Genomic DNA, 23,553 nt, shown 5'->3' on the forward strand with positions numbered 1-23,553 from the left:
GGAGGCTGAGGCAGGGGAATTGCTTGAACCCGGGAGGCGGAGATTGCCGTGAGCCGAGATCACACCACTGCACTCCAGCCTGGTGACGGAGACACCGTCTCAAAAAAAAAAAAAAAAAAAAAAAGAATGTTTTCCTTCAAAGTTCTAGGAGACCAAATTCTTCAGCGGTCCCCATGCAAGGGTCAGATAGGATCCTGATTGTGAATTTAAGGGCACAACTCCCTGTCCCTTCACTACTCAGTGCTCACACAGAAGAAGGGTTCCAAGCTGGTTTGTGGCTGTCTAAGCCTGGGATATGTAGAAGGTGACAACCACATCCAGCAGGATGTGAGTCTCTCCAGTGTACTATAAAATCACATAGCTCTGTGCAGCAGAGCAGCTCCACACTGCTGTCCTAACACATCCAACAGTTTCCAAGTCATCAAGGGAGATGCCTCCTCTCCTGGACACCCACCCCCACCAGTAGCAGACACTCTGCAGCACACCTCAGCAAATCCCTGCAAATGTGAACGTGTGTGGTTTCAGTCTACCGCTTCCCTTCTCCTCCTGTCTGCTCCCTACCACCCACATCTTCTTCCTGAGCCTACCCTTTTCTCCTCGCACCTCACCCAATTTACTCATGCCCACCTTAAGCATCTTGCAAAGTACAAGACACAGCCTCCTTGCCACCTCCTTCTCACTGGGGACAGGCCATCATCCCAATCTGGTGCCAGAGCTGGAAGGCCTGGAAAAGATTCAATATATGCAAATCAAGACCTAGCTTCATCTTCCTCTTCGCTTCCTTACCTCTCCCTCTCTCCTTCCCTTCTTCCTCCCTCTTCTCTGCCTTGGCAATCTTTCTTTGCCCTCTACAACTCTCCTTTTCCTGCTTGTCTCATTCCCTGCCACACTCATTCGTTCTCTCTCTTTTGGACAAAACTTATTTGCACAAAGTAAGCACTCCTTAAATATCTATAGAAAGGGAAGGGTCTAGGAGAGATAGGTAGAATTAAAAGGGAAGAATCAAAGTACTGTTTGTTTTCTTTTTAAATAGAGAAGGTAAGATTTAGCGATAGAATGATAGTTTTAAATGCAGGGATGACTTGGAAAGGACCTTTGGAATAAAGAAAAAAAGAAGACATGCAGGGAAAGGCCAGAATAGTTTTGATCTAGTTATTAGCTGCTTCTGTCCAAGTGTGAGCCTGGGCAAAATTTCTACTCTTTGCTCCGGAATAATGGGTATCTCTAGACCCAGCAATCAATAGGGCTAAGTAAGAAGTGAACTCTATGGCTGAGTAGACTAGATTTAAATCCTGGCTGGGTGCGGTGGCTCATGCCTGTAATCCCAGCAGTTTGGGAGGCTGAGGCAGTCAGATCACCTGAGGTTGGGAGTTTGAGACCAGCCTGACCAACATGGAGAAACTCTGTCTCTACTAAAAATACAAAATTAGCTGGGCGTGGTGGCACATGCCTATAGTCTCAGCTACTTGGGAGGCTGAGGCAGGAGAATCGCTTGAACCCGGGGGGTGGAGTTTGCAGTGAGCCAAGATCGCACCATTGCACTCCAGCCTGGGCAACAAGAGCGAAACTCCATCTTAAAAAAACGAACAACAACAAAAATCCTGTCCACTTAAGATTCTGCCCTCAATTGAAAAGGACAGAGATTAGAGGATGAGTCTTGGTCAAGAAAGGGGTGAACAGAGGCCGGGCGCAGTGGCTCACACCTGTAATACCAGCACTTTGGGAGACCAAGGCAGGTGGATCACCTGAGGTCAGGAGTTCGAGACCAGCCTGGCCAACATGGTGAAACCCCGTCTCTACTAAAATACAAAAATTAGCCGGGCCTGGTGGCATGCACCTGTAATCCCAGCTACTTGGGAGGCAGACACAGGGAGAATCACTTGAACCTGGGAGGCAGAGGTTGCAGTGAGCTGAGATCACACCACTGCACTCCAGCCTGGGTGACAGAGCGAGACTCTGTCTCAAAAAAAAGAGAAAAAAGAAAAAGAAAGGGGTGAACAAAAGGAAAGCTGTTAGCCTCTGTGCAAACACCGTACTCCACTCTAATGATGGGAGACAGCCAAGAGAGAAGGAAAAGAACTACCCTCATTAAACACCCAACAAGTGCACTTTACACATTACCTATCTGATCTTCATAACTGAGTAAGGAAAATATCATTATTCCCATTTTCCCAGATAAGGAGACTAAGGCTCCATAAGTAACTTCCCAAAGTTGCACAGCTAGTGAGTGGTGGAGCAAGGATTGAACCTGTCTCTCTGTGCATGGATCCAAAGCCCATGTGCTTCCATTGCCCTAAAAAATAGAGCTCATCTAGTTATAGTTTATTTGCTGTTTATACCAAATAATCCCCCTTACTAGGGGTACACACATCTCATCCTTCCTGTTTCTCTTCCCCTTCTCTCCATGGTCTCCTCCTCTTGTAATCAACAGGTTGAGACAAAAAGGGGAGGAAGGCGAGGACAGTGAGTATGGAAGAATGCAATGCCTTAGGCAATAATTTAAGAGAGAGGAATTAAAAAACAAAAAGGTCCTAAAATTGACTCTGAGTAAGGGAAAGTGGGTAGATTAAACAATTAGAAAAGTGAAAAGCAAAACTGTTAGGAAGGCCAGGCTCAGTGGCTCATGCCCGTAATCCCAGCAGTTTGGGAGGCCAACGCAGGCAGATTGCGTTAGCCCAGGAATCTGAGACCAGCCTGGGCAACATGGCGAAACCTTGTCTCCACAAAAAATACAAAAATTAGCTAGGTGTGGTGGTACATGCCTGTAGTCTCAGCTACTGGGAGGGAGGCTGAAGTGGGAGGATCACCTAAGCCCAGGAGGCAGAGTCTGCAGTGAGACAAGATGGTGACACTGCACTCCAGCCTGGGAGACCAAGCGAAACCCTGTCTCAAAAAATGAAAAACAACTGTTTGGAAGGCCCTGATGTGAAAATCATTGTATGCAAACTTGGTGGTGCCCTGATAGACTTCACTTCGAAAGCCTCTGCCATGGAGTTGGGTTTGGAGAAAAGGGAGGAGAGTTTTGTGTTTTGGAGGGTAGTTAAGAAGGAAAAAGCCAGTCAGGTCCCGTTAGTCCCGCCAACTCCTTGGCGATATTCCCTCTGTAACCACTAGGGAGCAGTAGTGGTTCTTTTCCTCTCTTGGTCAGCAAGAGGTGGGAGGGGGCTGCCTTGGAGTCCTGGTCTTGCTGGAGGATGGGAGGAAGCACCCCTGGTCAGCTTTGCCTCCAGTTCTGCTGGCCAGCCTGAATCCACGACCTGGCTCCTCTTCAGTGAGGGGCAGATTCTCTCCTTTCTCAGATTTCAGTTTTTTGGTCCTTCCTTTGCCCATGCCCTTTGCCTCTTATAATTCTCCAATCCTTAAGTCTCACTGTTTCCCTGATTTTGCTCGGTCAGGGCCTGCCTTTTCAGCTTTCCACCTGTGTTTCTGCAACTTTACATCTGAGCCTCTTATCTCTGTCTCATCACATTTCTCTCTCAGTAGCTTTCTGGGTCCTAATGTGTATCTTCCCACCTCCCATGGAAGAATATTTGCAGCTCAGCAATTATGACTGTGTATATTTTTTTGTTTGTAGGGCCTTAACTCCCAGACTGAGCCTTGAAAGTAGCACTTCCAATCTTCCTTTCTCATCCTGAGAAGTAAATAGAGACCTGGGTCTCAACGGAGGAAGAGGGCAATACCAAAAGGAAAAAATGTCTTCTATTTCTCCACACCTTTCTCTTCATCTTCACCTTCCTTTCCTCTTCAGCCTTGTGAGGAAATAGTGCATTAGGGGAGGAGGGTAGAATGAGGGGGCAGCAGGGAACTCTGGAGACTAAGGGACGTTTTGGAGCTGCAAGATTCATCTCGGGGGATGACTACACCCTCAGAACTCTCCACCCTCCCATGGCTCCAGGCCTCCCTCCTCCCATCCCCCTCAGTGGCAGCAGCCTTGTAATTTAAAGCTCTCTCTGTCGCCTCTAATGTGATCCTCTCGTTTTATTGACTCTCTCTGCCGTCTGTGGCGCCCCTTCACATCAATCTCCTCTCTAATCACACCGCCGCCACTGCCTGCTCTGTCTCCCCAACCCCTCTCCTTCACAGAGGCCCCCAGCCCGTGCCTCTACCCAGGTCTTTCCTGGACTATCCCCAACCTCCACCCTGCACCACATCCACCCTCTTCCTTCTTCCTCCTCTTGCCTCCTTCAGAGGCAGCAACGTCAGGGCCTTTCAGCAGTCGCCTTGTCGCTTTATCCACACCTGAGATGTGTCCGCAGGGATAGAGGATGCCCTTAAGGAAAGCCAGGAACTAAAGGGAAGAATGGCGATGGGTCTGAGAATGAGCAAGAATCTTGGTCTTGGGGGTGGCAGGAGGGGGATGACTCTTAGGCCTGTCCATTTCTGCGCTGTCTCCAGTTCAAGGTAGGAAGGGCAAAGAAAAGGACGTAGCAATTCAAAGAGGGAAGGAAGGAAAGATGGAGGAGTAAAAATGCAATGAGGGGAAAAAAAGTGAAAAAATGATTGCTGCAGCTAAAGGTTTGTAATAAATAGTGGGTGATGGGAGAAGCTCCAAGAAGGCGGAGAGGAAGTTGGGGTTGGGGGAGGATGTACTAAGGCAGAGATATATTTGCAATTGAAATTCTTTCCTAAAGAGGAGGAGGGTTAGGTTGGGAGGTGGGGAAGATATTTGCAATTTTAAATAGCTGCCAACCTACCCTCAGCCGATCGGAGTCTCACCTACAAGCTAGCCAAAAGCTAAGCTCCTTTGGTTTCTAGCTAGGAATCAGCTATGTCTTTTTCCATTTCTAGGAAATAGATGCTTTTGAGAGAGGATCTGGGAGTTACTGCAGGATTTGGGGCTTAGGTCTGCCTAGCCCTACTCTGAGCTGTGATCGAGCATGGTGAGTCAGGAGCCAGGAAGCAGCTGGTAGGCGTAGCGAGGGTGAACTCTAGCGCTTGGGCCAGCTGGGAGAGAGCACCCATCTGTGTGCAGCTCTTGGCGGCGGGGCCCAGGACAGGGCCTCTTGCCCAGAGTCAGTTATTCCCACCAGGTGGGGTAGTGGAAGGGCGGTGTGGCCCACCCTGTGGGTGACAATGGAATAACAGACCCTCACAAACCAGCACCCTTACCTCTCTCCCTCACGATGGATTCTGTAGGAGGAATACCTTTCTCCCTCAACTTGAGGGCTTCTGCTTTCTGGTTATCTAGAAATCAGCTCCCCTCAGTCCAATTCCTTCACTTCCCTTTTGGTTCTCCAACTCCCCCGACCTCCCCATCCCTTCCACCCCTTTCCCAGGTGCTGATTTGCATTTTCATTAGCATGCTAATCCCACCCCACTCAGCGTTCCTTAATGGCTCTGACTTCATGCCTGGCTAGACCCCCAGGAGGAGGAGGGAGGGAAGCAAGAATGGGGCCTTCAGGTTGGTTGGGGCCAGACTGAGGACCCATTCCAAATCAAAAACTCTGGAGGTGAGGGTTAGAGGTAGCCCAGGAAAAGAGAGGCCATGCCCCTCGCCCCTTACGAAGCACTCTGGCCTGAAGCACTACCAGTTTAATCACTAGAGATCTGCTAATACAAGAGCTAGAGAGGATGTAGATGAGCCAATTGGGACTTTGGGGGAAGTATAGGATGGAGAGGCATGGGAATTGGTGAGTTTGAGGGGGAGGTTCCTGATTTAGAAGGGGGAAAAAAAAAAAAAACGGATGGGAGCCTTGGCGCTTCTGTCAGCTGGAGGGAGCCCAGGAATCCTCATTTCTTTCTTTCTTTTTTCTTTTTTTTTTTTTTTTGGTGAGATGGAGTTTCGTTCTTGTTGCCTAGGCTGAAGTACAATGGCGTGGTCCCGGCTCACCGCAACCTCTGCCTCCCAGTTTCAAGCCGCTCTCCTGCCTCAGCCTCCTGAGTAGCTGGGATTACAGGCATGCGCCACCACACCCAACTTTTTTTTTTTTTGTATTTTTAGTAGAGACAGGGTTTCACCATGTTGGCCAGGCTGATCTCCAACTCCTGACCTCAGGTGATCTGCCTGCCTCGGCCTCCCAAAGTGCTGGGATTACAGATGTGAGCCACCACGCCCAGCCTGGAATCCTCATTTCTAGTCCTTTGGAGTCTCATTTTGCCTGTATTGTGTCCAACGGACAGTCTAGCTGGGTGGAGAAGTCTAGACCACAACTTTGGGGTTTACTCAGTGCCCCATCGGTCCATTTCTAGTTTCACCATCTTGGAGCTGTGTGACCTTCAGTAGCTCACTTAACCTCTCTGTTTCTTAGATGCCCCATCTGTAAAATAAGGTTGCTGTGAGATTAAATGAGATGATTAATTTAAAGCATTTAACATAGTGCCAGGGCCATGGTATAAGTACCTTCATAACTATTAGTAATATTATTACTATTACTTATTATTTGTTACCTCTTTCGGGAGGAAGAGGAGGCAACAGACTAGTTGTTATCTTTCAACTGACCAGAGAAGCTCCCATCTGTTCCACATGCTGTGACCAGAGATGGATATGGAAGGCATTGGAGAGAAGCATGGTGCCTGCATGCCAGGGGAAATCAATAATGCCCTATCTCTGGCAAGACTTAGGGAATTTACCTCGTCAGGGTATGGAAAATCTGAGGGTCTTTCCTAGAATTCTGCCATTCAAAAGACCCTGACTGTGGCAGGCATAGTTTTCTGTGCTAAAGATAGAGCAAGAACTAAAGCCTCCATTCTGACTGCTGGATGGAGAGAAAATACACTGTAGCGGGCAGTAGTGGAAGTGGGAGGCCAGTGTGGTGTCTGTTGTGTTAGTCCAGGAAAGAGATGATAATGGCCTGCCATCTGTGCTGCCCGGATTTCAGCGGGCCCCAGGATGGTGTTAGTGAAGGAGATAAATGGAGGGACTGACATGTTTTAGAGGTTGCTGTTGAATTGGACATGTCCAGTGGGTGAGGGCAAGATAAAACTTTGGGTTTTTAGCCTAAGCAACTGGATAAATGTTGGTACCAACTTCTGAGATAGGAAAGACAGGGAGGAGCAGGTTCAGGGGATAAATAAAGAGTTCTAGGCTGGGCGCGGTGGCTCACACCTATAATCCCAGCACTTTGAGAGGCCAAAGCAGGCGGATCACTTGAGGTCCGGAGTTAGAGACCAGCCTGACCAACATGGAGAAACCCTGTCTCTGCTAAAAATACAAAATTAGTCGGGTGTGGTGGCGCATGCCTATAATCCCAGCTACTCAGGAGGCTGAGGCAGTAGAATAGCTTGAACCCAGGAGGCGGAGGTTGCGGTGAGCCGAGATCATGCCATTGCACTCCAGCCTGGGCAACAAGAACAAAACTCCATCTAAAAAAATAAATAATTAATTAATAAAATAAAGTAAATAAAATGAAGAGTTCTGATATTTGACATATTACATTTTGAAGCCTGTTAGACACTAAGTGAAATTTCAGGTTAGCAAAGTGGTATCTGAGTCTGGTGTTCAGGGAAGAGGATGGGGCAGGAGTATCCAGAGATCTAGCTGCCCAGCTGGGGTCTCTGCAGCCTCACAGCACTGCTCTCTCCTTGTCTCCCTACAGGGTACTGGTTGTCACGCTGACATGAGCCCCCAGCACTCCTCCATCTACCATGGCCACCCTTAACTCAGCCTCTACCACTGGTACCACCCCCTCCCCTGGGCACAATGGCCCATCCCCGCCTTCGGACACCTCCTCCTCCAGCATCCCCTCTGATCCTGTCACCAAAGATCCCCCTGCTGCCCCCTCCACCTCTGAGAACATGAGGTCCTCAGAGCCAGAGGGACAGCTCCTGGAGTCAGGCTGTGGCCTCGTCCCACCAAAGGAGATTGGGGAGCCCCAGGAAGGGCCTGACTGTGGTCACTTCCCACCAAATGACCCAGGGGTGGAAAAAGACAAGGAGCAGGAGGAAGAAGAAGAAGGGCTCCCTCCCATGGACCTGAGCAACCACTTATTCTTCACAGCTGGAGGTGAGGCCTACCTAGTGGCCAAGCTGTCCCTACCAGGTGGCAGTGAACTCCTGTTACCAAAGGGCTTCCCCTGGGGTGAGGTGGGCATCAAGGAAGAGCCCAGTCTTCCCTTCCTTGCCTACCCACCCCCCTCACACCTCACTGCCCTTCACATCCAACATGGCTTTGACCCAGTCCAAGGCTTTAGCTCTTCTGACCAAATTCTGTCCCATGATACCTCAGCACCATCTCCGGCTGCCTGTGAGGAAAGGCATGGAGCTTTCTGGAGCTATCAGCTGGCTCCACATCCACCCGGAGATCCCAAAGATGGCCCCATGGGGAACAGCGGGGTCAACCACGTGGCAGTCTTCTGGCTCTGCCTTCTGTGCCGCCTGGGTTTCAGCAAGCCCCAGGCCTTTATGGGTCACACACAGTCTCATGGGGTGAAGTTAACCCCTGCCCAATATCAGGGCCTGTCAGGTAGCCCAGCTGTGCTCCAGGAGGGGGATGAAGGCTGCAAGGCCCTCATAAGCTTTCTGGAACCAAAACTCCCTGCTTGCCCCTCTTCCGACATACGCCTTGACAATAGCAGCACAGTGAACATGGAGGCGAATGTGGCCCAGATGGAGGATGGCCCTCCTGAGGCAGAAGTCCAGGCCCTTGTCCTCCTGGATGAAGAAGTCATGGCCCTGAGCCCACCCTCTCCATCCACAGCCACCTGGGACCCCAGCCCAACCCAAGCCAAAGAATCGCCAGTAGCAGCAGGCGAGGCAGGGCCAGATTGGTTCCCTGAGGGGCAAGAAGAGGATGGAGGGCTCTGCCCCCGACTCAACCAAAGCTCACCCACCTCCAAGGAGGGGGGCACTCTCCCTGCCCCAGTGGGCTCCCCCGAAGACCCCAGTGGCCCACCCCAGCCCTATCGCCTAGCTGATGACTACACCCCCGCCCCTGCAGCCTTCCAGGGCCTCAGCCTGTCTAGCCACATGTCCCTGCTCCACTCACGCAACTCCTGCAAGACACTCAAGTGTCCCAAGTGCAACTGGCACTACAAGTACCAGCAGACCCTGGATGTGCACATGCGAGAGAAGCACCCTGAGAGCAACAGTCACTGTAGCTACTGCAGTGCTGGGGGCGCCCACCCCCGCCTTGCTCGTGGAGAGAGCTACAACTGTGGCTACAAACCCTACCGCTGCGACGTCTGCAACTACTCTACCACCACCAAAGGCAACCTCAGCATCCATATGCAGTCTGACAAGCACCTGGCCAACCTGCAGGGCTTCCAGGCAGGCCCTGGTGGGCAGGGAAGTCCACCAGAGGCATCACTCACACCCTCCGCGGGAGACAAAGAGCCTAAGACCAAATCATCCTGGCAGTGCAAGGTGTGCAGCTACGAGACGAACATCTCCCGCAACCTGCGCATCCATATGACGTCTGAGAAGCACATGCAGAATGTCCTAATGCTGCACCAGGGGCTGCCACTGGGCCTGCCACCTGGATTGATGGGGCCAGGCCCTCCTCCCCCACCAGGCGCTACCCCCACTACCCACCCTGAACTCTTCCAGTACTTTGGGCCCCAGGCCCTAGGGCAGCCTCAGACTCCCTTGCCTGGCCCGGGGCTGAGGCCAGACAAGCCCCTGGAAGCCCAGCTGCTTCTCAATGGTTTCCACCACCTTGGAGCACCTGCCCGCAAGTTCCCCACACCCGGTAAGCTTCTGTGCTTCTTCCCTCTTCTCTCCTCCCCAGGGCCAAACTCTATTCCTTGCTTTCTCCCAAGGACCAACTCCCAACTTAGGTAACCATAAGTCCCTCTGAGCACTTCCTACTCATTAACCCACCTCCCCACATAGTGAACCGACCCTGCCCCATTTCTTCCTTGGGCCACTAATCTGTCTCTGTCCTCTAGCCCCTGGAAGCGTATCCCCTGATGCCCACCTGCCTCCAAGTCAGCTTCTGGGTTCCTCATCCGACAGCCTGCCCACCTCACCACCCCCAGATGATAGCCCGTCCCTGAAGGTGTTTCGCTGCCTAGTGTGCCAGGTCTTCAGCACAGACAACCTGGAGCTGCTGCTCTACCACTGCAGCATAGGCCGGAGCCTCCCGGAAGCTGAATGGAAGGAGGTGGCTGGTGACACCCACCGCTGCAAGCTTTGCTGCTATGGCACCCAGCTCAAGGCCAACTTCCAACTCCACCTCAAGACTGACAAACATGCTCAGAAGTACCAGCTGGCAGCCCACCTGCGGGAGGGGGGTGGGGCCATGGGCACCCCTTCCCCAGTGTCCCTGGGAGATGGGGCTCCTTATGGGTCTGTCTCCCTGCTGCACCTGCGCTGCAACATTTGTGACTTTGAGTCCAACAGCAAGGAGAAGATGCAGCTGCATGCCAGGGGTGCAGCCCATGAAGAAAACAGCCAAATATATAAGGTGAGGCTGGGTCAGAAAGGGCCATCAGAAGAGGAGAAGGGAATGGGGACGGAGGGAGGAGATGCAGAATAAGAAAGTGATGGGAAAACCCTGGGTGACAAATGGAGAAAAAGGAAAGTATGCACCAGGTAACAAACTATGTACCAGGGTAACAAAGTGACAGATATGGAGAAAGAGACCAAAGGAGAGTAGACTCTGACAAGTGAAACAGACTTTATTCAGCTCTTCTAGTGTTTGGCCCTGGAGGGAGGGGTGGTGTCAGCTCAGTTTGTCATGTCACCAGAGGTTCGAGAGGATGGAACCAGACTCCATTCGCTTGCTGGGAGGGAGTCCAGGAGTGGTAGGAGAAAGAGAAAGGGTTGGGGAGAGCAAGCAATAATAAGTAGGTGGTCATAGGAGGGAAAGCGGGGGTTTCAGGAGGAGGAAGTGAGGGGTGGGGAGGGGGCTGCTGCTAGTCAGTCTCCCTTAGGGGAGGCAAGAAGTCCCCTGAGGCTACGTGTGGTGGCTCATGCCTCTAGTCCCGGCACTTTGGGAGGCTGAGGCAGGAGAATCACTTGAAGTCAGGAGTTCGAGATCAGCCTGGCCAACATGGTGAAACCCCATCTCTACTAAAAATACAAAAATTAGCCGGGTGTGGTGCGCGTGCCTGTAATCCCAGCTACTTGGGAGGCTGAGGCATGAGAATAACCCGGGAGGCAGAGGCTGCAGTGAGCAGAGATTGTGCCATTGCATTCCAGCCTGGGCAACAGGGCAAGACTCTCGGGGGGAAAAAAAAAAAGAAAGTCCCCTGAGATCTGGCATGTCCCTTCTGGGTCTGAGCCAGCCTCTTCCCATGATTCTAGTTTCTGCTGGAAATGGAGGGAGCAGAGGCAGGGGCAGAGCTGGGGCTATACCACTGCCTGTTGTGTGCGTGGGAGACACCCTCCCGCTTGGCTGTGCTGCAACACCTGCGTGCACCTGCCCACCGTGATGCCCAGGCCCAGAGGCGTCTGCAGCTGCTACAGAATGGCCCAGCTGCTGAGGAAGGACTCGCAGCTCTTCAGAGCATCCTAAGCTTCAGCCACGGGCAGCTCCGGACTCCCGGTGAGGAAGAGGGGACTGGAGAATAAGAGCTGGGCAGGGAGGGCAGCAGGATGTGGGGAGCATGGGGGCTGCGGAATTAGGGATACAAGGAAGTTTGAGAAATGGGCCTGTGGGCCACCTATAGCAAATGGGAAGAAGCTGTGAAGAGATAAGACAGAATGAGCATGTCAGGCACCGTGGAAGCGCCCTTGAGTGGAAGGGCAAAGAAGGGCAGTGGCTTTGCTGGGAGGGGGTGAAGAGGAACCACCTAGTGATTCTGAGTAGTGACTAGTGTCCTAGTAATGCTGGAGGGTGGCAGGCTGGAGCTGGGCAGGAAGGAGAGAAAACCTGTTTTGTGCTGGGCCAGCGCTTCTTGGAAGGAGACAGGAGCTGTGGGCATGATCCAAAGGCAGCAGGGATGAGAACAGGCCCCTGACGAGCTTCCCAGCCTCTTCCTGTCTCCTAGGAGGTCTTCAGCCCTAGGGTTGGGCTTAGAGTCACCCTTAGGCAGTTGAGGTTGTACCAGCAGAGGCCGGGAACAGCCAGCCAGGCACCATTGATCCACAGGGTGCAGGAGAAGAGCCTGGAAGGGGCTGCCAGAGGTGGGCATGGGCATCGGGCTTTGTAGAGCCAGTGGTGGGCCAAGGGCGAGGGCATGGGCAGCAGGAGCCAGGAACACGCAGCATTGACTGGTGCTAATTGAATTGCCAATATGCTGGCTGGAGTTAAGTGCCGGAGGGGCCCAGATCAATAGCTAACGATCCTGGCGCAGGGCTGAATGGAGTTAAGGAACTTTAACACTTTAATTAGGCTGCCACCGAAAATAAATTCCTACACATCTGTCAATTCTTACTTGAGTGGTAATCTCCTCTTCCAGCTAGACCTGCCACTTCCTGCTCACCGCAGCAGCTGCTTTCATTCAACTGAGGCTTCCTTCTTCAGTGCCCCTCCCACTACATTTCTGGGGCTCCCCACTTCCTGGGTCAGTTAAGACAGGGAGCTGAGTTTGGTCTTGTTTCTGCTGTCTACTGCTGGACTTTTATAAAAGGACAGGAGTTGGACTCTCATAAAATGATCTCTTAGGCCCTACCAGTTCTAATACTGTAATTTTCCCTCTGTCTTCTGTGTGGATGTTTCTTGTTGGCTTTTCATACTCTCCTGCCTGCTGATTGATCCATCCATTTTCTCCTTCATTGACTGGCTGCTTGTCCTGCTTCCTCTGCCCTATGTCCTCCATTCCCTGATGCCACACCTCTTTAAGCTGACTCTCCCCCATCCTACACAGGGAAGGCTCCTGTCACCCCCTTAGCTGAGCCACCCACCCCTGAGAAAGATGCCCAGAACAAGACAGAACAATTGGGTGAGTTGTTCTTCTGGTCTGTTTTCCCTCCCTTCCCCCCAGTACCTCCTACATTCTGAGATGCTCATGGGACCTTGCAGTAATCCAGGAGCCCAGCAATGTCTATGCTCAAGAAGCAAAACTGATTAAAGAAAGGGCTCATCAGGGGGAAGGGAGGCTGAGTCACAAGAGGCTAGGCACTTCTGCCCTTTTTGAGAACTCACACCTGACCATCCTACTGACCCAGAGTCAGCCCTTGCCAAGCCTCACCTATCTACTGAGTTTCCTGCCCTTTCCCTAGTGCCCAGCTCCCTACCCTGGAAGCTCTCTGCTATACATCATCTTGAGGGCTGTCAGGGTTCCCTAATCTCCTCTTCTTTCATCCTCAGCTTCAGAAGAGACAGAAAACAAGACTGGCCCTTCCAGAGACAGTGCCAACCAGACCACGGTCAGAATTGGGGTAACTGGGAAGAGCTGAAGTGGGGACCTGGCTTTACTGAGATCTGCTCATATTCTAAAGGCAGACCTAATTTTGTCATGCTTTGACTTATTTCACTCAGAATAGCACAGTTAAGAAATTCCACCCAGGTCCAGTTCCACATGTTCAGCACTTTGAGGGGCAGAGCTGGCCCAGCAGGGTCAAGCACAGAGGGAGATGATAGGAGGGAGACAGCGGGAACTTGAGGGAAAGATGAATAAAGGAATTGTGCTGAGAGTAGGAAAGAGTGGGGGTACATGCTGGAAGGAGGGGAGGAAAGCAGTAAAGAAATGTAAAGGGAAAGGCAAAAGCAAACAACCAGCTACTGCCCAGCTCTTTCTCCCTCTGGAGCAAAAAGACAACAAGACACCAGTGTTCCTACCCTACAAAGCGCCCTGAGCCTAGACGGAACTGTCCTGGCACCCCCTTACTAAGGGTAGAGGCACCAACCAAATGATTCACGCTGACAGCATGTGCCACAAATCTGTGAATCCCCAGGACTCAGACCTAGGCAGTACCCAGGAATGGCAGCTCTGTGGCCTGAAAGTTGGTTCTGAGGGGATTTCCAGCCTCAGGTTTGAGATGCCATCCTGTGCCTCACAGTTCTCCAAACTGGACTGCAATGTGTAACATTTATTGTTATTGCAATGCGCAGTGTTACTGCATTACTGCAAGCTGAAGTAATGCCTTATGTCCTCAGCATCTTTTCTTCCTAACTCCAGCTCCCGTCAACAGACCTCTTCTAGATGTCTGCTCCAGGGGCTAGGTGCATTAAGATGAGCATCCGGATCCCCTTCCTTTATGGTCATCCACTCCCTGACACACAGGCCTGTGCCACTGGTGCCAGCCAGGATGCAGGCTGGGCAGGTCTGGCAGTCAGGTGATGGTGGGGCCTCTGGCAGCCTCACCCCTCTGGAAGTGTGGCTAAGAATGTGCTGAGAGGGCCAGGCCAGAATTTTCCTGGGCCACTGGGGAAGCTGTGGTGTTTATTCACATTAGGAAAAAGAAGAAGGAAAAAGAAAGATGGAAAATAAGGTGGGAGCTGCTGAGCCTGAGGGAGGATGAGCTGGCTTCTGAGCAGACAGGTAGGGCCCCTCTTCAGGTGACAGTTCACAGAGGCAGAGTGGGCAGGGACAAGGGAGCCTCTGGGTCCAGAAAATGCCCAGAGGAAATGGAACCATTTCACAGAGAAGATACAGGCAGGATAGGATAGGTAAGAAAAGAAAACTAAACCCAAGGTGGGGGCAGTAGGTACAGAGCCACCTGTTAGCTGGGGAGTTAAGGCAGGCAGCAAAGACTGGGAAAGACACACCAAGGAAAGGCAGAGAAGTCAGGATGGTGGAAGAGGGCCAGACAAAGAAGAAGTACAAGGTAGCGGCCTAAGCTAGGCCTTTGTCCCAGTCCAGGGGGAAGTGGGGAGGAGCCAGCTCTCAGGACAGTGGCTGGAGGCTGGGTCTGCTGTAATGCTTTCCTATCTGGCTAGTTCCTCTTAAATTAGGAGTGAGAGGCCAAGCGTGGTAGCTCATGCCTATAATCCCAGCACTTTGGTAAGCCAAGATGAGTAGATCACCTGGGGTCAGGCGTTCAAGACCAGCCTGGCCAATGTGGCAAAACCCTGTCTCTACTAAAAAAATACAAAAATTAGCTGGGCATGGTGGCACACGCCTGTAATCCCAGCTGCTTGGGAGGCTGGGGGCAGGAGAATTGCTTGAACCTGGAAGGCGGATGTTGCAGTGAGCCGAGATCATGCCACTGCACTCTGACCTGGGTGACAGAGCCAGACTCCATCTCGAAAAAAAAAAAGGAGTGGGGGCCAGTGCTGCATCCAAAGGACTATGTGATGATGGATCCCCTCCTTCCCTGACACTTCCTCCACTGCCCATATGTACCCTCCAGGTATACTGCTGTCCATACTGCAGCTTCCTGAGCCCAGAGTCCAGCCAGGTGAGGGCTCATACACTCTCCCAGCACGCGGTGCAGCCCAAGTACAGATGCCCACTGTGCCAGGAACAGCTGGTGGGCCGGCCTGCCCTGCACTTCCACCTTAGCCACCTTCACAACGTGGTGCCCGAGTGCGTTGAGAAGCTGCTGCTTGTAGTGAGTACAGGCTGGGTGAGGATGGTCCAATGAGGCCTTATTATGGCAGTGCCGGAGGGGAGGAAGAGGCAGGGGTATTCAGGCAAGCGCATGTGTTGGGGGCACAGAACATTCAGGCAAGTGCATGTGTTGGCTGGCTGAGGATGGTCTGACGAGGTCTTGTTAGGGCCGACCAGGAGGGGAGGAAGAGGCAGGAGTATTCAGGCAAGTGCATGTGTTGGTGACAAAAGTAGCATTTCATGGATTTGAAGTTGGATTTTAGAGAGGGAGACTCAGAACGGTGCTTGTCTAGCTGCCTCTACTCAGAGATGAGAAAACTAGGCTTCTGTTTTACTTCCATTAAGTCCTGAGAAGAGTTGCTGAACAGCAGGTACCAGCCTGCCAGAACAATGACTGCCGGCTTGAGGAAAGAAGCCAGATAAGAGAGGCAGCAGCCCAGGCTCTCTCATCTGTAGCAAAAGCAGCAATTAGGTGGGAGGTTTGTCCAGACAGGAGGCTGGATCTGTGGAAAGGGACCTCGGCACAGGTACAGGTGTAGGGCAGATGGGTCAGGAGTGGCGTAGGGGCAGTGACGGGTAGTGGTGAAGCCACTAGGCTTTTTCCCATTGCAGGCTACAACTGTAGAAATGACATTTACAACCAAAGTGCTGTCTGGACCCACATTAAGCCCTCTGGACGATGGCCAAGAACCCCCGACTCATGGGCCAGGGCCTACACCCAGCAGAGACCAGACAGCAGGTAGGGACTGGAACAGCAAACCTCGCAAGGTACCAGGAAAGGGGACTTCATGGGCCATCTGAAGATGACTGAGGCCAAGGTCAACTGCCCTAGTATTGAGTGGGTGGGGTCTGGCTTAAACAAATTTCCCTGCTTATTGTACCTTCTTCTCTCTCCCCTAGAAGGCCCGAACCTGACCCCAGAAGCCAGTCCAGATCCTCTTCCTGAGCCTCCGCTGGCCTCAGTTGAGGCCCCAGACAAACCCTCGGGAAGTCCTGGTCAACCCCCTTCTCCAGCCCCATCTCCAGTCTCTCAGCCTGATGTGCAAGCTGAAGACACAGCCCCTCCGCCTACCATGGCTGAGGAGGAAGAGGGGACCACTGGAGAGCTCCGCTCTGCAGAGCCAGCTCCAGCTGACTCTCGCCACCCTCTGACCTATCGGAAAACCACCAACTTTGCCCTGGACAAGTTTCTGGACCCTGCCAGGCCCTATAAGTGCACTGTATGTAAGGAGTCCTTTACCCAGAAGAATATTCTATTGGTTCATTATAATTCTGTCTCCCACCTGCATAAGATGAAGAAGGCTGCCATTGACCCCTCCGCCCCTGCCCGGGGAGAGGCTGGTGCCCCACCTACCACCACTGCTGCCACAGACAAGCCCTTTAAGTGCACAGTCTGCCGAGTCTCCTACAACCAGAGCTCCACCCTGGAGATCCATATGCGGTCAGTTCTGCATCAGACTCGCTCTCGGGGAACCAAGACTGATTCCAAGATTGAAGGGCCAGAACGCAGCCAAGAAGAGCCCAAGGAAGGCGAGACAGAGGGGGAGGTGGGCACTGAGAAGAAGGGCCCTGACCCTAGTGGCTTCATATCTGGATTGCCTTTCCTGTCCCCTCCCCCACCTCCCTTGGACCTGCATCGATTCCCAGCCCCTCTCTTCACCCCACCAGTCCTGCCCCCCTTCCCTCTGGTGCCCGAATCACTGCTTAAGCTCCAGCAGCAGCAGCTGCTCCTGCCCTTCTACCTCCATGATCTCAAGGTGGGGCCCAAGCTGACACTAGCTGGGCCTGCGCCTGTGCTGTCCCTGCCAGCTGCCACCCCTCCTCCTCCACCTCCACCTCCCAAGGCTGAGCTGGCTGAGCGGGAGTGGGAGCGGCCCCCCATGGCCAAAGAGGGTAATGAGGCAGGGCCTTCCTCACCCCCCCACCCATTGCCCAACGAGGCTGCCCGCACTGCAGCCAAAGCCCTTCTAGAAAACTTTGGCTTTGAGCTGGTGATCCAGTACAATGAAGGGAAGCAAGCTGCGCCCCCTCCCCCTACCCCACCCCCACCTGAGGCCCTCGGGGGTGGGGACAAGCTGGCCTGTGGGGCCTGTGGGAAACTCTTCTCCAATATGCTTATCCTCAAGACACACGAGGAACATGTCCACCGCCGCTTTCTGCCCTTTGAAGCCCTGAGCCGTTATGCTGCTCAGTTTCGAAAGAGCTATGACAGCCTATACCCGCCCCTTGCAGAGCCCCCCAAACCTCCTGATGGGACTCTGGATTCACCTGCTCCCCATCTGGGCCCACCCTTCCTGGTCCCAGAGCCTGAGGCAGGGGGGACCCGTGCCCCTGAAGAGCGAAGTCAAGCAGGGGGACACTGGCCCACAGAGGAGGAAGAAAGCTCCAGAGGGAATCTTCCTCCCCTGGTGCCTGCTGGCCGCCGGTTCTCCAGAACCAAGTTCACAGAGTTCCAGACCCAAGCCCTGCAGTCTTTCTTTGAGACTAGTGCCTACCCCAAAGACGGAGAGGTGGAGCGACTCGCAAGTCTGTTGGGTCTCGCTAGCCGTGTGGTGGTGGTGTGGTTCCAGAATGCCCGCCAGAAAGCACGCAAAAATGCCTGTGAGGGTGGGTCCATGCCAACCGGAGGAGGCACTGGGGGAGCCTCCGGCTGCAGGCGTTGCCACGCCACTTTCTCCTGTGTTTTTGAGCTGGTGCGCCACCTCAAGAAGTGCTATGATGACCAGACCCCTGAAGACGAGGAGGAAGAGGCAGGGAGAGGGGAAGAGGAGGAAGAGGTGGAAGAGGAAGTAGAGGAGGAACAGGGCCTTGAACCCCCGGCAGGGCCTGAGGGTCCATTACCAGAGCCTCCAGATGGGGAGGAACTGAGCCAAGCAGAGGCAACAAAGGCAGGAGGCAAAGAGTCTGAAGAGAAGGCTACTCCATCACCTTCCCCAGCCCACACCTGTGACCAGTGTGCCATTTCTTTCTCCAGTCAGGACCTCCTGACCAGTCACCGCCGACTACATTTCCTGCCATCTCTGCAGCCCAGTGCTCCTCCTCAACTCCTAGATCTGCCCTTGCTGGTGTTTGGGGAGAGAAACCCCCTGGTGGCAGCCACCTCACCAATGCCAGGGCCACCTCTCAAACGGAAGCATGAGGACGGCAGCTTGTCCCCCACAGGCAGTGAAGCAGGGGGAGGAGGGGAGGGTGAGCCCCCCAGGGACAAGCGCCTGCGCACCACCATCTTGCCTGAGCAGCTTGAGATCCTGTACCGTTGGTACATGCAGGATTCCAACCCAACACGCAAGATGCTCGACTGCATCTCCGAGGAGGTGGGGCTCAAAAAGCGAGTGGTACAGGTCTGGTTTCAGAATACCAGGGCCCGAGAGAGGAAAGGCCAGTTTCGAAGCACCCCTGGGGGGGTGCCTAGTCCAGCAGTGAAACCGCCTGCCACAGCCACCCCTGCATCCTTGCCCAAGTTCAACCTCTTATTAGGCAAGGTAGATGATGGCACTGGAAGGGAGGCCCCAAAGAGGGAAGCACCTGCTTTTCCCTACCCCACTGCCACCCTTGCTTCTGGGCCCCTGCCTTTCCTACCACCTGGGAAAGAGGCCACCACCCCAACACCAGAGCTACCTCTACCTCTCCCACCTCCCCCTCCACCCAGTGAGGAAGAGGGCCCGGAGGAACCACCTAAAGCTTCTCCAGAGAGTGAGGCTTGCAGTCTGTCTGCAGGAGATCTGAGTGATTCATCTGCTTCCAGCCTAGCTGAACCAGAATCCCCTGGGGCTGGAGGGACCAGTGGGGGACCTGGAGGTGGGACTGGTGTTCCAGACGGAATGGGGCAGCGGCGCTACAGGACCCAGATGAGTAGCCTGCAGCTGAAGATCATGAAAGCCTGCTATGAAGCTTACCGCACCCCCACCATGCAGGAGTGTGAGGTTCTGGGAGAGGAGATTGGGCTGCCCAAGAGAGTCATCCAGGTCTGGTTCCAGAATGCTCGTGCCAAGGAAAAGAAGGCCAAACTACAGGGGGCAGCTGCTGGGAGCACTGGAGGCAGCAGTGAGGGCCCCTTAGCAGCCCAGCGCACTGACTGCCCCTATTGTGATGTCAAGTATGATTTCTATGTCTCCTGCCGAGGCCATCTCTTTTCCCGTCAGCACCTGGCCAAGCTCAAGGAGGCGGTCCGAGCCCAGCTGAAGAGTGAAAGCAAGTGCTATGACTTGGCCCCGGCACCTGAGGCTCCCCCAGCTCCCAAGGCCCCACCTGCGACCACACCTGCCTCCATGCCCCTCGGGGCTGCCCCAACCTTGCCTCGCCTGGCCCCGGTCCTCTTGTCTGGCCCAGCTCTGGCTCAGCCCCCGCTGGGCAACTTAGCTCCTTTCAATTCAGGTGAGTAGGGAGGCTGGGAGGAGCTGGACTTCAGAGAACATCCCACTCTAATGACATGCCCTTCCTTTTCCTTCCTGATTCTTCCCATGTCCAATCTCCTGTGGCCCTCCTTTGCGTCAGGCTCTTGGGGGAAAGAAGGGAGGGAAGGGGCATGGAAATCTGGTGCTGGGAATGGGTGTGTGTGGCTGGAGGTGGCCTATGGCAAAAAGAATGATGGGACAGGAGATGGCTAATCCTTCATCCTTCCTTTCATCTTCCTAGGCCCAGCAGCCTCCTCAGGCCTCCTCAGCCTCACCACTTCGGTCCTGCCTACCACCACAGTGGTCCAGACTGCTGGCCCAGGCCGCCCCTTACCTCAGAGACCCATGCCCGACCAAACCAACACCTCCACAGCAGGCACCACTGACCCTGTCCCGGGCCCTCCTACTGAGCCCTTGGGGGACAAGGTCTCCAGTGAGCGAAAGCCAGTTGCAGCCCCCACCAACTCCTCCAGTGATGCCCTCAAGAACCTCAAAGCATTGAAGACCACTGTCCCAGCCCTGTTGGGGGGTCAGTTCCTGCCCTTTCCATTGCCTCCTGCTGGGGGAACAGCACCACCAGCTGTCTTTGGTCCCCAGCTACAGGGGGCCTACTTCCAACAGCTCTACGGCATGAAAAAGGGGCTATTTCCCATGAACCCCGTGATACCTCAGACCCTCATTGGGCTGCTACCCAATGCCCTCCTCCAGCCGCCACCCCAGCCCCCTGAGCCCACAGTCACAGCACCCCCAAAGCCTCCTGAACTGCCCACTCCAGGGGAGGGGGAGGCTGGTGAGGTTGATGAGCTGCTGCTGACAGGCAGCACTGGCATCTCCACCGTGGATGTAACCCATCGCTACCTGTGCCGCCAGTGCAAGATGGCATTTGACGGGGAGGCCCCAGCTACTGCCCACCAGAGATCCTTCTGCTTCTTTGGGCGGGGCTCTGGGGGCTCCATGCCACCCCCATTGCGGGTGCCTATCTGCACCTACCACTGCCTGGCATGTGAGGTGCTGCTGAGTGGGCGTGAAGCCCTGGCCTCCCACCTGCGCTCCTCGGCCCACAGGCGCAAGGCAGCCCCACCTCAAGGGGGCCCACCCATCTCCATCACCAACGCCGCCACTGCTGCCTCGGCTGCTGTGGCTTTTGCCAAAGAGGAAGCAAGATTACCTCACACGGACTCCAACCCAAAAACTACTACTACCTCTACACTTCTAGCTTTATAAACAGATAAACCAAGATGGGGAAGAGGGGAGGGCCTCAGGGTTCTCTCTTTTACCCCAAGGGGTGCTTGGTGGGAGCTCAAATCTCTCACTGCACCCCCTGGCCCCGCCCACCTCACGGGACTATTCAGTTCCCACCCTCAGTGGGCACCACACACCCCACCTCCAGCAGAGTCCTGCCTCCTCCCAATCCCCACAGACACACACACTGATCCTCATCCTCAGCTCCTTGCAGATGTAGCCCTTGCCCATCTTCACAGACACATAGACCCATCTTGGCACCCTGATTATTCATACATGTCTGCCTACCACACACAAAATATATCCTTGGTTCTATCTTCCTTTTCCTTACTGAATTCCCAGCTCCCCATCCCCATAAATGCATACACATACATGCACACACACACGTTATCCCATGATGTTCCACTGAGAAAACACCAAAAAATTTTCAAAAAGAAGATAAAAAGAAGAAATGAAAAAGAAAGCCCAAGGCCAAGAAGGGGGAAGGAAAACAAACTTTGCCACCCCCTCTTCTCCTTCCTAACCCTTTGTCTAGAGCACCATACTGCTCACAAACTCTTTCCAAATGCTCAGTTGGCTCCCAAAGTTGGAGCCTGGGATGGGCAGGGAGCCCACAAAACTCTAACCAAACTGGAGGCTGGCATGGGAGAAGTGCTTCTGGTTCACTCTCCCTACCCTCTCCCTCCTAACCCTCTCCTTGCCTGACAAGGGAGCCCCTGTGGCCTGGACTCTGGGGGATGCTGCCACCAGAAACCCCTCTGCCAATCCCTACCCTGCACCCTGGGAACTGCAGTAACTTATTCTCAAAGGCTTTAAACACAGAGATCCTCTCAGCAGCCGTGGGCCCGCCCCTTGTCCTAGCCCTGCCACATGAGGGTCCAGCCTCCAGGGACAGGCACTGCCCACCAACGGCAAATCCAAAGTTCTTTAAAAAAAAAAAAAAAAACTGAAACACAACCAAAAAAACGAGAGCGAGAGACAGTGCGTGCACACGCACACAAAAGAGAGAAATGGAGACCAGAGGAATGAACTAAAGAAAAACATAAACTTGGAAAATACAGAAAAAAAAAAAGAAAACTCTCCCATCAAACAAGTGTTTTTTTCCTATTTGTGTCACTCCCTACTCCCTCTCCCACCCCTACCCCCCGGTTTAAGGGTTTCTTTAAACCACCTCATCTTTGGAAGATCAAACAGCTTTAGTTCCTTGCTATGGGTGTGGTGGTCCTCAAAGGACTGAAGTCAGTGCAACCTTCCCCTGGCTATGCCCAGTCTCAGAGGTGGGAGCTGGCAATATAGGGAGAAGAGCCTGAACTCTGGGGAGAGACATGTCCCAGTTCCCTGAATTGGGGATTTATTAGGACAGGTCATAGCCCTTCATTTCCAGCTATGAGTTAGAAAAGTCAGTGTCATCAGTGTCACCAAAAGTATCTTGGCAGTCCCAGGAAGAAAGGGGTGAGTGGGGCATTTAATTTCTGAATCTGAGAGCTGCCTTTCTTTCATCTCCTACCTTTTCCTTGCATTTACTTTTTTCACAAACTCCTAATCCTATTGCCCTCCCTAGAGGCCCACCTTTGCTGGGTCCCTTGTTCCCTTCCCCTCAATTTCCTTTTCTTCCCCCTTGTCCTCTGCCCTTGCTCCTGCTCCCTCCAGTCCAGCCCAGCCCAGCTCCTCCATTAAGCAGCAGCTGTTGGAGGCATTCCCAGGGGAGTCAGGATCCGTCCATGAGACTCATGGGGGTCTAGAGCTGATACGAATTGAGGGGATGGGGTGGGCAAGGAGATGACTGAAGCACAGGTCAATCTTTGATAGGGTGTTATCAGCGAGGGAACCAACAGAACCTAGAAGAATGTTCCCTACCCCTAAGCAAATGGTTTCTATAGCCATCAGGTGATCATTTTGGCAATCCTAAAGCCCAGCTAGTGTCGGGTAGAGAAGTCCATGTTTTCTTTAGCAAAGAAAAGTCTGCAAAATTCCCATGTCCTCCAGATAGTTTTTCCTACTACTCTTGTACCTAAGACCACTTCTCTTTCAAGGTGTTCTCCTTCCATCCTCTCTCCCCTTCAGGCTGTTTCTCTATCATTATCCATTTCATATTCTCATACAAATTCGCCGAGCCCTGGGATTTAGGTTTTCTGCTCTATCAGTCACATCACTCTGTGAACATGTTAATACTGAATCTGTGTCTTACATGTGGACAGGATGGGAGGGGAGAGAAAATTCAGCTCAGTCAGTAGCCCCCATATATTCCGTGAGTCTCACTTCCTCTCCCATTCACTTCTAAAATACTCCAACTCTAACAAACTAGGGGTGGGGTGGAATTAGTTTTCTAACTAACAGCAAATTAAGTGGAGTTAGTTTTGTAATTCCACCCCAATTTCTGATACCAAAAATGCCAGTCACAAATCTAGGCAACAGGAGAGAAACTGGCCACCTGGGTCTTGCGCTCACTGCCACCTTTCTTTCCCTGCCTCTCTGGTACCCCTCCCTCCCTGTCCTTTTCTCTCTCCTGTTGAAATTCTGTGTATAAAACTATTTTCTTAGCAGCATGTATCTGAGGAAAGAAGATTTTCCACTTGTGCTTTCTGGGAATGTGACTTGTG

General features: G+C 53.1%; 1 protein-coding gene across 1 annotated transcript in view; it reads left to right on the forward strand.

Annotated features, from left to right (window-relative positions):
• The window catches only part of ZFHX2 (zinc finger homeobox 2), a 32,634-nt gene extending 10,593 nt beyond the window's left edge, over positions 1–22,041 (forward strand). The window contains exons 2-10 of the mRNA XM_023230392.2: positions 7,536–9,625; positions 9,825–10,342; positions 11,185–11,425; positions 12,690–12,764; positions 13,133–13,191; positions 15,118–15,318; positions 15,930–16,056; positions 16,218–19,691; positions 19,953–22,041. Coding sequence (XP_023086160.1) covers positions 7,585–9,625; positions 9,825–10,342; positions 11,185–11,425; positions 12,690–12,764; positions 13,133–13,191; positions 15,118–15,318; positions 15,930–16,056; positions 16,218–19,691; positions 19,953–20,935 — 7,719 coding nt within the window. The 5' untranslated portion in view covers positions 7,536–7,584 and the 3' untranslated portion in view covers positions 20,936–22,041. The remainder of the gene's footprint in view (positions 1–7,535; positions 9,626–9,824; positions 10,343–11,184; positions 11,426–12,689; positions 12,765–13,132; positions 13,192–15,117; positions 15,319–15,929; positions 16,057–16,217; positions 19,692–19,952) is intronic.
• Positions 22,042–23,553: the final 1,512 nt, after the last annotated feature.

This window comes from Piliocolobus tephrosceles, chromosome 6, assembly GCF_002776525.5.
Source record: "Piliocolobus tephrosceles isolate RC106 chromosome 6, ASM277652v3, whole genome shotgun sequence".
Taxonomy (NCBI): domain Eukaryota; kingdom Metazoa; phylum Chordata; class Mammalia; order Primates; family Cercopithecidae; genus Piliocolobus; species Piliocolobus tephrosceles.